The sequence below is a fragment of the Antechinus flavipes genome, chromosome X, assembly GCF_016432865.1.
Source record: "Antechinus flavipes isolate AdamAnt ecotype Samford, QLD, Australia chromosome X, AdamAnt_v2, whole genome shotgun sequence".
In the NCBI taxonomy this organism is placed as follows: Eukaryota; Metazoa; Chordata; class Mammalia; order Dasyuromorphia; family Dasyuridae; genus Antechinus; species Antechinus flavipes.
In genome coordinates, this window is record NC_067404.1 from 21,634,301 (window position 1) to 21,645,514 (window position 11,214).

The 11,214-nt window shown below is 40.9% G+C and overlaps 1 protein-coding gene across 4 annotated transcripts in view; it reads right to left on the reverse strand.

Annotated features, from left to right (window-relative positions):
• Positions 1-10,922, reverse strand: part of MTMR1 (myotubularin related protein 1) — a 68,065-nt gene extending 57,143 nt beyond the window's left edge. For 2 of the 4 annotated variants that reach the window (XM_051968491.1, XM_051968489.1), the window contains exons 1-2: positions 10,546-10,920; positions 6,271-6,376 (exon numbers count right to left, since the gene is read on the reverse strand). In XM_051968491.1, coding sequence (XP_051824451.1) covers positions 6,271-6,376; positions 10,546-10,676 — 237 coding nt within the window. In that variant the 5' untranslated portion in view covers positions 10,677-10,920. Of the gene's footprint in view, positions 1-6,270; positions 6,377-10,545 lie in introns of all 4 variants that reach the window. The other 2 variants (XM_051968490.1, XM_051968492.1) reach the window with 1 other exon arrangement.
• Between the last annotated feature and the right edge of the window lie 292 nt (positions 10,923-11,214).

The following is an 11,214-nucleotide window of genomic DNA, read 5'->3' on the forward strand; positions in this document are numbered from 1 at the left end:
CACAAAATATCACTGGAGGTCTTCAATTGGAAGCTGAATGATCACACTTGTCTGAGATCCTGTTGAGAGGATTCCTGTTAAGACATGGGTCAGGCTAGATGACCTCAGAGGAGCCTTCTAATTGAGAGGTTGCTTCATAGAAATACTAGAGGTGGCCTTTCTCTGCTATGCTCCCCGTGTGTCTAGTTACCACCAAAATACTAATGGCCAGACTGTAGAGACACAGAACTTCTAGCTCCCAGCTGCAAGAGAGAGTAGGTATGTAAGACTTGAGAATTTATTCACCTCCTCCCATCTCCCCAATAAAGCAATAATAAAAAGTGAGAATGGCAGAACCAATTACAGTGTAGAGCCTTGTACCAGTTCACGACTTCAAGCAGCAGCGGGTTGGCCAAGTACACTTCCCAGTCTGTTCTATCGTCAACACTAATACATGTCACTATTGCCTGGGAGGTTTTAAACAAAATCTCTCTGTGCCCTGGAAGTTTTTCTTTGTTTCAAACCCTAAGCTACTTTCCAATTTGTTAAAATTGTGAACAGCCAAAAGAGTTGAGTGGATAAAGAACTTTTGCTTTCTTGCCAAATATCCATAATCTGTTCCCATTTAGTCAGATGCTAAACTACAGCTAAGCATTTTTGTACTTGATATGGTTGTGTTTTAGATTGTGTGCTTTAAAGCTAAATCAAATGTTACCCTGTCTTTTAAGTTTCTCTCAGCATTTGAATTCAACAAACTTCTAAATTCCCATTTTGGATCACAATTATAATTGCCTTTGGACTTTCTTGTATAACTGAATAGCAGTGGTTAAAAGTGGTACTAACTATGCTGGACAAGATCTGTCAAATACCAAAAAATGATAGATTTCAGAGCTAGAAGGTATTTTGGAGAGTACCTAGTTTTGTTCAGTGTTCAAATGAGGAAAACGAAGTGCAGAGATGAAGGGATTTACTCAACAGTTAGCAGGAGATCCAAGAGTAGATATCAGCCCAGAGTATTCTTTCTGTTATACCATGTTTCATTCTCCGGCCTAGCTTTATGAGTTGTACTATTATAACCATCACCTAAGTTGCTTTTTACTAATAGTTCTTAAAGTATTATTTTTTAAATGGAAGTGTAAGCAACTATGGCATTTGCCAATGGTAAGACTGTCTCTGATCTAGAGTTAAATAAGATTCCTGGCTCATTTTTATATTGTTAAAAATATATATATATAGGAGAGAAACATAATACAATCTTTCAGCCCAGAAAAACTAACATAATGCCTTACTGATTTAAAGTACCAAACACATAAAGACTAAGAGCTACTTAATCTCAAAATAAAGAAACTTTTTTTCTAGTTGTTATACTCAAACTAATCTTTAATATGATGTAATGTGAATGAATGCACTTATGTTACTATGGTTTTATTACCCCACATATTCCCTTTCTTTCTTTATGAATCAATTTTTGCTAGATAAATAATTCTTAATTATTCCACATTTTATTTTGTCTAGGATTATAATATATTATTTAGCTGATAATGTACCAGTATTTACTATACCAGAGCTACAGACTCATCAGCAGCCTCAATAAAGGATAAAGGAAACAACTGTTAGGGAAACATCAGAAAAATATTCAAGCCCTAAATTGTGGTTAGTTAAATTTTACTATTGAAGATAAGATTCATGGGAATGTAGTTGACTTTTGTTTTATGCTTTGATTACATGGATAGTTGTCAGAATTGTCATGAAGCCAACAGTAGAAAATGGCACATGCCATAATCTGGGAACTGCTAAAAGCGCTTGGTTAGTTATCTGTGGCTCGGAAAAGTTTTGGGGACAACCTTGGACACAGCCTACGGAGGCTCCTCCAGATTCTATTGCCCCATTGTGCCACTTGCTCTCTGAAAAGGAAAATTCCCACCTGATTAATTTCGAGCCTTCCTTTCGATACACTGTGACTACACGACTGATTCCTATCTGACAGCCAAACAGAGCTAAGGGAGTTTTTCCCTCTGTTAAGATATATGACATTGTTTTAACTATGTCCTTCTTTTTCCTTCTATTGCAAATGTCTGTCTATAATCAAGAAGCCTTACAAGTACAATACTAAATCTATCAGATAACAGATTGATACTGACACATCTCTGAGTTGTTAGAATAAGATACAAATGTGAACCACCTTACGATTTTCACCTATATTTGTGATCAAATTATAATATAGGGATGAAATCCTAAAGGGGAAATGATTAGACAAAACAATAGGATAAAGATGCAATGTGAAAGTTTTCTAAATAAATGGAATAGTAAATTTTGAGAGAGCAACAGGATTAGACGGTTTCCTTTAAGAACTATATATGTATAAGATTGGCTTCCAAATTTATCTACTGTAAAAATACAGGCTTTGAGTATGTTTTGGTAAAAAGTTCTCAAAATCTGATTATGGATTTATTAAGAATCAATGAATTTACACATAAATTGTACTGATAATGGTAAAAAAAGTGAAATTAATTTCCCATTGTTAAAGTATCTGCCTGATCATTTTAAATGACACAAGAGTTCATTTTATAGTTGGATTTGGACAAATTTTTAAGAGATTCTTGTACTGGGTATAGGATTTAGGTAAGGATAGAAATAGCAAATGGTATATAAACTGAAATTCATTGAAGCTTCAAAATTGGATAACCAAATTTCAGTGACTGTACTAAATTACATTAAGTAAAAGATACCCAGGGACTAGATTATCATATAAGACATCTGGGACTCAAAATGTGCTGATTAAATGGATAATGAGAAAGGGTTACTAGGCCCTTCTCAAAACCAGTCCATTTTGAGCACCTCAAGTAATCTGATCTGAATCTGACTTAATGTAATTATGTCTGATGCAGAAATCGTCTGAATATCTATCGCATTATTTGAACCTAGCCCTAAGTAGCTAGGAAATTGGACTGTACCTCTCAAACAACTCATGTACTTTGTCTGAAAACTGGTCCTGTGCTGATCAATTATTGTTTTTTAAGGACTCCTAACAAGTCCTTCTGACTACTCCCACAGCTGCCGAATCTGTGGGTGTTGTTCTGTGCCCAAATGCCAAGGCCCTGATTCAAGCATATGTTGGCAATTTCTCTCTATATTCTTGCCCCACCCCACCCCTTTCCACTTGCAAGCAAACAATGGCTAGCAACAATATCTGGGACACACCAATAGGTCCCCTTAAGGAACTTATCTCCTGGGCAATATCTCATGCTGGCCAAACTGGTCTCTCACATAAGCCTCATTGCCTTATATCTGCCTTTCCTTCGTTGGCCATAAGGGTAGGGGTTCTTTCAGATGTCCTCCCTTTGGCCAAAAGGAGAAAATGTCAAAATATTTTGGAGATACCCTGATTTCCCAGAGCTAAGGCTCAGCAAGTAAATTGTGACTTGAGCTTGGCATAACAACAATCCTTTGCACTTGGAATGATCTCACCCTCCAGCAAAGTACATAGTTGTGACCAACACCAATTGTTCACTAAAGGATTTATGATTTTCATATTAATAACTGTTCAGATTTATTGGATCCCTTTATTTCCCAGGGACCCGAGATCGCTCTATCACATCTCTCGACATCCTCACAACTCCTGTTTGCTAGTTGCTAAGTGAACTTAACCAGGTACCTTACTCCTGTTCCTGCCATGCCATCTCTGGTTCTGTATCCCACTATGAGACAATTTGGAGACTGTTCCTACAGAACCCACAAATACCTGCAATGGCCATGTGTGAGTCTGCCTTAGAAAGTACTACTCAAAATCTAATAATAATTATGTCACGGTCTTGCTTGTGTGTGTGTGTTTTTTTTTTTTTTTTTATGTTTACAAAGCACTGCCTTTGACCTGGCATGTTAAGCCCTCCTCCTCAGGAGGACTTCCACTGTTTTTGTTTTTCCCTCCCTCATTTTGAAATTAAACTTCTATTTGATCCCTGGCTCTATCTCTACTTTGTTCCTTTTGGCTTTGGCCACCCACAGGTTAGAAAGGTGGTTGACATCATAAAGCATTCAGTTATTTACCTAAGATAATAATATTATCAGTTTCTAATCACTAACAGGGCAGTTAGGTGGTGCTTCAGTAGATAGAGTGCTGGGCTGGGAGTCGGGGTACCCAAGTGCAAATCTGGCCTCTGACACTCACTAGCTGCATGACCCTGGGCAAGTCGTTTTTACCCCATTTGCCTCAGTTTCCTCATCTGTAAAATGAGCTGGAGAAACAAATGGCCAATCCTTCCAGTTTCTCTGCAGGAAATACTCAGATGGGATTACGAAGAGTCAGATATAATTGAAATGACTAAACAACACAATCATTAACAATGAAAAGGATTATTTGCCAGTCTAAGAGGAATCTAATGCTACAAGGGGGTCCTGAGCCTATGGCTGCTACTGTTGTCCTTGTTTGTCTTCCTTCCTTGAAGAGGACCGTGACATCAGGAGGGGATGCCATGATAAGCAAGTGAATTGGACTGAAGTGAGGGAGAGCTGGGCAAGGGCACCTGCCTCCCTTTCCCCTCCAGAGCCATCTGGAACCAGTGTACAAACCAGGATGACCAGAAATGGCCAAGACCTTGGCACTTTTAAGCTAAGGTCTTCAACAGGTCTCAGTCTGACTGAGGCAGCGCCCATTCAATGAGTAAAGCTAGATAAGAAATAAGGTAAAGAATCTCCTCTTTCAGCTATTACCTAAAAAAAAAAAAAAAAGAAAGAAAAAAAGAAAAAGAAAAGAAAAAAAATCTAAATAAATAAATGAATGAATGAATTTGGAAGGAGAAGACCCTCAGGGTTTTTGGCCAAAGCAGAAATGACTGCTATTGACATTCAATCTGAGTCAATCAGGAACCAAACTGCTACTAACTCAATTTGGGATACATCTGTTTCCAATTGCCTTGCATATGGCAGCCACACTCTCCAATTTATGCGATACTCTTGGTAGAAGAGCTTTGAGAATTAATTTCCAGACCAATCAAGATGGTGGCATGAAGCCTGGCCAACAGGGAGGGAGTTTTATTGCTAACAAGCGAACTTTCAACAGCTCAGGGATTTGTGCTTTCAATTATCAATGATCTTCAAGCGTACATGCTAGCTAGATCTCAGTCAGGTGACCCAAGCCCTTTTTCACTCTATAAAAATACACTCTATCTGACTACCTTTATTGGTCATAGAATAAGGGAAGAGCTAGGAGAAACATCACTAAAGGCAGGTAAAAAACCAAATCAAACCAATGACTGTGACAATGTTCACAGCACCACAGAGCTAAAGCAGGAGTGCACTGAAGGCATCAAGTTCAACACTTTCTTTTTGCAGATGAAGAAACAGAGGCCAAAAGAGGTCAAGTGACTGCTCCAATACTACACTGGTAGTACTTACACCCAGGTTTTTCATCCAGCACCCATGTCACTAGACTATACTGCCTCTCACAAGGAATCACTAGCTACTAAATATTATTCCCAAGTGAGAGACGAAGCATCTCCCAAACCTGCACGAACACCTGAAAAAGAGCTTAGTTAAATCATAATTGCTAAAAGAAATATAAACCCATTTTTAGTGATTCTACTCATATTATTTTGCATTGACACATTAAGCTCCTTAACCAGGGTTTTTGTTCTCTATTCACAACTTCAGAACAGGAGAAAAGATAAAAAATTTTTAAACAATTGAATGCATGTGAACAAGAAACAGAAAGATCAGGAAATACAACCTTCAATGGCTTCTTCAATGGGCACTAAATAGAGAACTTCCCCTATACTACTTTTCTGGGCTGATTGTGTAAGGATTTTGTAGTTTTCTTTTAAAAATTCTAGTTCTGCACATAAAAAAAAGAATTAAATTTAAGTTTTGTCATGGTGAGATTGAGCCACATACTTATACACAATACCTAAGTACAAAGACAAAACTCCAAATCAGAACACTCATGAAGAAAAATCAATCTACTCACAATAAAATATTTTTCTGAAAGGTAAGAGCAAAAGCAGCTAATTACCAGAATTGGAATCAAACTACCATGTGCAAGTGTTTTGAAGATTTGACTACTGCAACAGTAGCCAAATGGTTTTCTTTTTGTCTTTTTTAAAATTTGCATGTAGAAGGTTCAGACCTTGAACAACAACAGCAAAAAAAAAAAACCCCAAAAAACTCAACCAACGTGAAGGAATAAAAAGCATCAGCTAAGAAGATAATCAGTCAAGGATCCACTCGATTGAGTAGCAAACAAAACTTCAGTTGCTATTCTGTGCCTGGAACAATGAAGTTGGCACTGTCACTTACCCGGTAATCTCTGGATATGCTTTCAGACGGCACTGACCCTGAAATCTGACTAGAAATTGTAGCAGCTATTAGCTGTTTGCACCATTCAACATGGGATCCTGTAGGGCTAAAAGAAAGAGTGTAATTAAAATCTTGCAAGTTATACAGGCTCCCAAGGGGAACTGAATTTAAATATAGTCATATCTATGTAGGATGTATATTTTCTAGAACACTTAGCCATTATTATAATTAACATAAGAACCCAAATGCTGACTGAAGGGCCTGTCAGTTGTATTTAAATTTATTTAACTCAAATATAGAAACTTTCATTTAAAGATTCTAACAGTTATATAGTGCAATTTTCTCCATTTGTAAATATATTCAGTTAAGATATCCATCAAAAACAAAGTGTGGCTCATGTCACTCATGAGAGGCAGTGTCTGCATACAAATTAGAGGGCCAGCTTAGATAAATGATACCTATTAGCCAGAGGATCACAGGAAAGGTCACCTAGGCAATTTCTCAGTGCCCCAGGAAGCTACCACAAACTGGCAGAGAAGGTGGCACTTTGCATTGGCAGGAGTTCTTCTAGGAAATCACAGGTCAGTTCCCCCTTTCCCCTCAAAAAAAAAAAGAAATTGCAGCCTCAAATAGAACATATACCTAAGGCATGGGTCTACTAAAAGCAAATACAATTTATCCTTTGCACGCCTAGCTCTTCACCTTAGTTCTGGCAGATACTACTAGACTGTCTTCAGAAGATGCTATGGCTTAACACATTTACTGACTGGTGGCCAATACTCTGGTGATGAGCCTCTGAAAAACTGCTTCTTGGACAGCAGACTCTTCCCAGACTCAGAATGTGAGCTTTTCATGCTTGGTGCTGTAGTATCTGCCAGAACTTTTTTATTCCCTTGGTCTAGAGAGGTTTTCTGAAAACCTAAGGTCAACTCACCATGATAGGAATAGGACTTTACTGGAGGCGTACCAATACCTGTGATGGCAGTAGCTGTTGCCTCCTAGGTGTAATACTTTATTTGACCTAAAGAAAAATATGCTGTCCCATACTTCCTTAACTTTCAATATCTATTTGAATATCAGATAGAATCACAAAAACAATGAAGAGCATGCTTGGGGGGAGAGGTAGGGGAGAAGTTCCCTAAGGAAAACCCCCAAGCTAGTCAACTGCCTAGTCTAGTAGATCATAACTCTTCTCTTTATTGGTCTCCTTTCTTCTACTCAGAGGGCTATCCCCAAGATTGGCTCCTCAGTACCTCTCCCCTGGACTGGTCTATCAACCTTCCATTGAGTAGCCCTGCCTCTACCATATCCCCTCTTCATTTTCTGCTCCACACAACTGCCAAAGGGAAATGCTAATGCACAGGTTTTTAATCCCACTCCTGCTCAATAAGCTTCAGCTGCTTCCTCTTGCATTGGGGTGGGGAGCGAGGGGGGAGTTCTGTGCCTTTTAAAGTCCTTTACAAGCTGACTCAAATCAGAATTCAGGTTTATTATACTTAAGACTTCTTGCACTCCTTGCTCCAGCCAAAATGGTCTTTCTTGCTGTTATTTACACAGCACTCTATCTTCTGTCTCTAGTCTTTCACACAGGGTGTCTAGTCTCCTGTTCCTGCCTCATCTCCATCTCAAGCTCTCTAGCTTCTTGCAAAGCTCAGCTCGTTCACCACTTCCTACATCAACTTTTCCCCATGCCCTCCTAGATACTGATGTCATCCTCCAACAAATGACATTATTACTATTAATTTTTTTTTTACAAAACATATGCATAGATAATTTTTCAACATTGACCCTTGCAAAACCTTCTGTTCCAAATTTTCTCCTCCTTCCCCCCCACCCTCTTCCCTAGATGGCATTAAATATGTTAAACTGCATGTTAAATCCAATATACGTGTACATATTTATACAATTATCTTGCTGCACGAGAAAAATCAGATCAAGGAGGAAGAAAAAAAATTGAGAAAACAAAACGCAAGCAAACAACAACAGAGAGAGTGAGAATGCTATGTTGTGGTCCACACTCAGTTCCCACTGTCCTCTCTGAGTGTAGATGGCTCTCTTCATCACTGAGCAAGTGGAACTAGTTTGAATCATTTCATTGTTGAAGAGAGTCACGAATAACATTACTTTTTATTTACTTCACATCATCTTTATTTTTGTATATGTTATTTCCCATGATAAGATGTCCTTCCTTGGAGAGTAGAGAGTTTTATTTTTACTTTCATTTTTGTCTTTCTGCCCTATTACCTGGCCAATACACAGAAGGCACTAAATAAATGTTTGCTGATATATTTATTCTAAAGCTAATTGAGATTACAAGATAACCTCAGGCTCTATCTCATTTTCTAGTTCTAAGGAGCAGTACAATTACTCCAAGTGCCAACATGCATAGCTATTTTTAACATAAACATCCTCTTAAAAAGTTTCCATATATTTGTTCATGTGATTAATTAATGAGTCATCAGGTGAAGGGCAGTGTGGTATTAAGGAAAGATAACTAAGATTTGTAATTAGAGGCCTCACATTCAAAGCGTGCCTTTGCTCTATTGCTACCAGTAATTCACTTCACCTGAACCTCAGTTCCCTTCACTGTACCAGAAGGGTGGACTAAAAGATCTCTTAAACTTCATTCCAGCTGTCTGTAATCCCTGATCATATAGATGGCACAACTGTTAGCACATATAATTAACCATACAAGTATTCATTAAGAAATAAAGGAAAATGAAAAGATATGTTAACTTGACAGTTGTCAGAATAAAGAAACTTGCAGACTTTTCAAAAGGACATCCCTTCTTAAATCACTAATAAAGAAAGCATCAGTTGGCCAGGGCTCCAACACACCTCATTCTATCCCAGGCCATTATTTCTACCTCTTTCTCTTCAACAGTAGGGAGAAAAAAGAATAGATTTTCACTTTTCTGTTTAACCTCAAATTCTAGGTTGATGAGAACTTTTTTTTTTTTTTTTAAACAGCTGGATGCTGTTCTTTTTCTAATTGCTCCTTCTCTTCAAGGTAAATATCACAGATTTGAAATAAAAAGTTTCTAAGTAATTAATTGAAAGGACACCGAATTTAGCAGGCAGAAGGAAGGTCTAGTCCCGACTCTGCCGTTAATCAGTACTGGTTTTAGTCACGAATAAAAAGTGCTGAATTTTGATCTAATTATTCAATTCCTGATCGTTATAAGTGATAATGAAAACACCTGTTTGGGCGTCCAAAGTCACAGAAGAGTATGGACATGACCCACAAATTCATAGCCTATATTATTAAAGGTTCTAGTTTCATTTTTAAATCAATTGTAAACAAGAGATTCACAGGTAGCCACATTTTTAGTGAGGCAACCAGACAAGGAAGTGCAATTAGAATAAAGCAACAGCAAAGAGAAGAGGCTTTTCTGGTTCACTCATTTGGGAACTCCCTATAGTTCAGAGCTTTGGGCTAAGAGATAGGAAGTCAAAATCCGAAAACTACAAATTGTAGGTCATAGTTTCTCCCTCCTTATAATACCCTCTGGTGCCAGGGCTGTCAACGAGGGGGCAGACCGGAGAATCAGGTGCCCTGACAGCCCAACGCTTTGCCTCTGCGGTGCAGTGTGCTCGGGTCTGCTGCAGATTCCTTGAGTCAAATGCAAACAAGAATGTCGGTCTTGTTTTAAGAGGTTTCATTGTCAGAAGAAAGAGTATGCTTTCTTCCCCTCCTAAATGGCCTGGAAAGATTACACCGAGACCACCAACCCAATTAAAAAAGCAGAGTTAATCACAGTCCTCCCCCCCAACACCCTGAAAACAAAATACTAACGCGCTATTTGAAACTTGCCACATTTTTCCTTTTCCTTCCATAAGTAAATAGAGCAGGAAGAAAGGTTTGTAAGGGGAGCACAGCGCCGGCAGTCTGAGGTGGGAGTAGAATAAGTTATTCGGGCGAAGAAAAGGAGGCGACACTAGGCGGGTTTAGCAGTAGGAGCAGCAGGAACAGCAGCAGGAACAGCAGCAGGTGGGGGGGGAGGGGAAGCGGGGAGGGCGGTGCGCCCGTGTCTCACCTGGAGCAGAGTTATTCCCCGCTACGGAAACAAGGCTGGGCACACAGAAAGCGCTTGAAAAATGCTTACTGACTCGGGGAAGACGCGGGATACCCCTCAAAACACACAACCCAGGAAGGGGGGAAGCCAAAAAGCCAAGGGAAGCGTGTGGCCAGGCAGGACAAGCGGGGGGGACCGGCGTGGATGCTGCGCGGAGCTTCCGCCTCAAGCCCCCCCCTCGCCCCGCTCCCAGCCTCACCTATCCAGGGTCTCCACGCTGGGCTGCCTCGAGCCCACGGCCAGGGCGCCCACGGGCCGGGGAGGCCTCCGGCCGGTTCCGAAGCCACCGAGGCCCCCGCTGCCCTCCGCGCCCGGCGCCCCCGGTTCCATGGCGGAGCCTCGAAGTTGGGGGGCGGCTGGTTCGGGCCTCGTCAACGCGAACTGCGAGGGGGCTGCACGGAAGGGGAGGAGAAGGAGGAAGAGGAAGCGGCTGAGGGGGTTCGCCGGGCGCTGCCTCGGCCGCCGCCCTCGCTCTGCGCCCCACCTGGGACGGCTTCAGGCAGCCCCTTCTAACAGCTCTGCCGCGGTCGCCGCCATTAGCAGTCACCTGGCGACTCCTTGCTACCCACAAGGCCCCGCGCCGCCGGGCCCCCGTGTGGGTGGCTACGCCCCCGGCCGCGAGGGGAGGAGCTGGTGCGCGCGGGATTTCTCCGCCTCCCGGAGGATGCTCTTTCCCCACGTTGGCCTCGTAGCGTTTTCCCGGGGATTGGGCACCTGGCAGTGCCTACCTGTGCTCTTCCCGCCAGCCGGAGGTCCCGGATAGATTTCAGTCCAAGAACTTGGAGGGGAAAAAGGGACTTCGTATTCAAGGCCTTCCTACTGCTATTCTATTTCGTGTCTTTAAAAAATACGATTCCGAGGAGTCCAG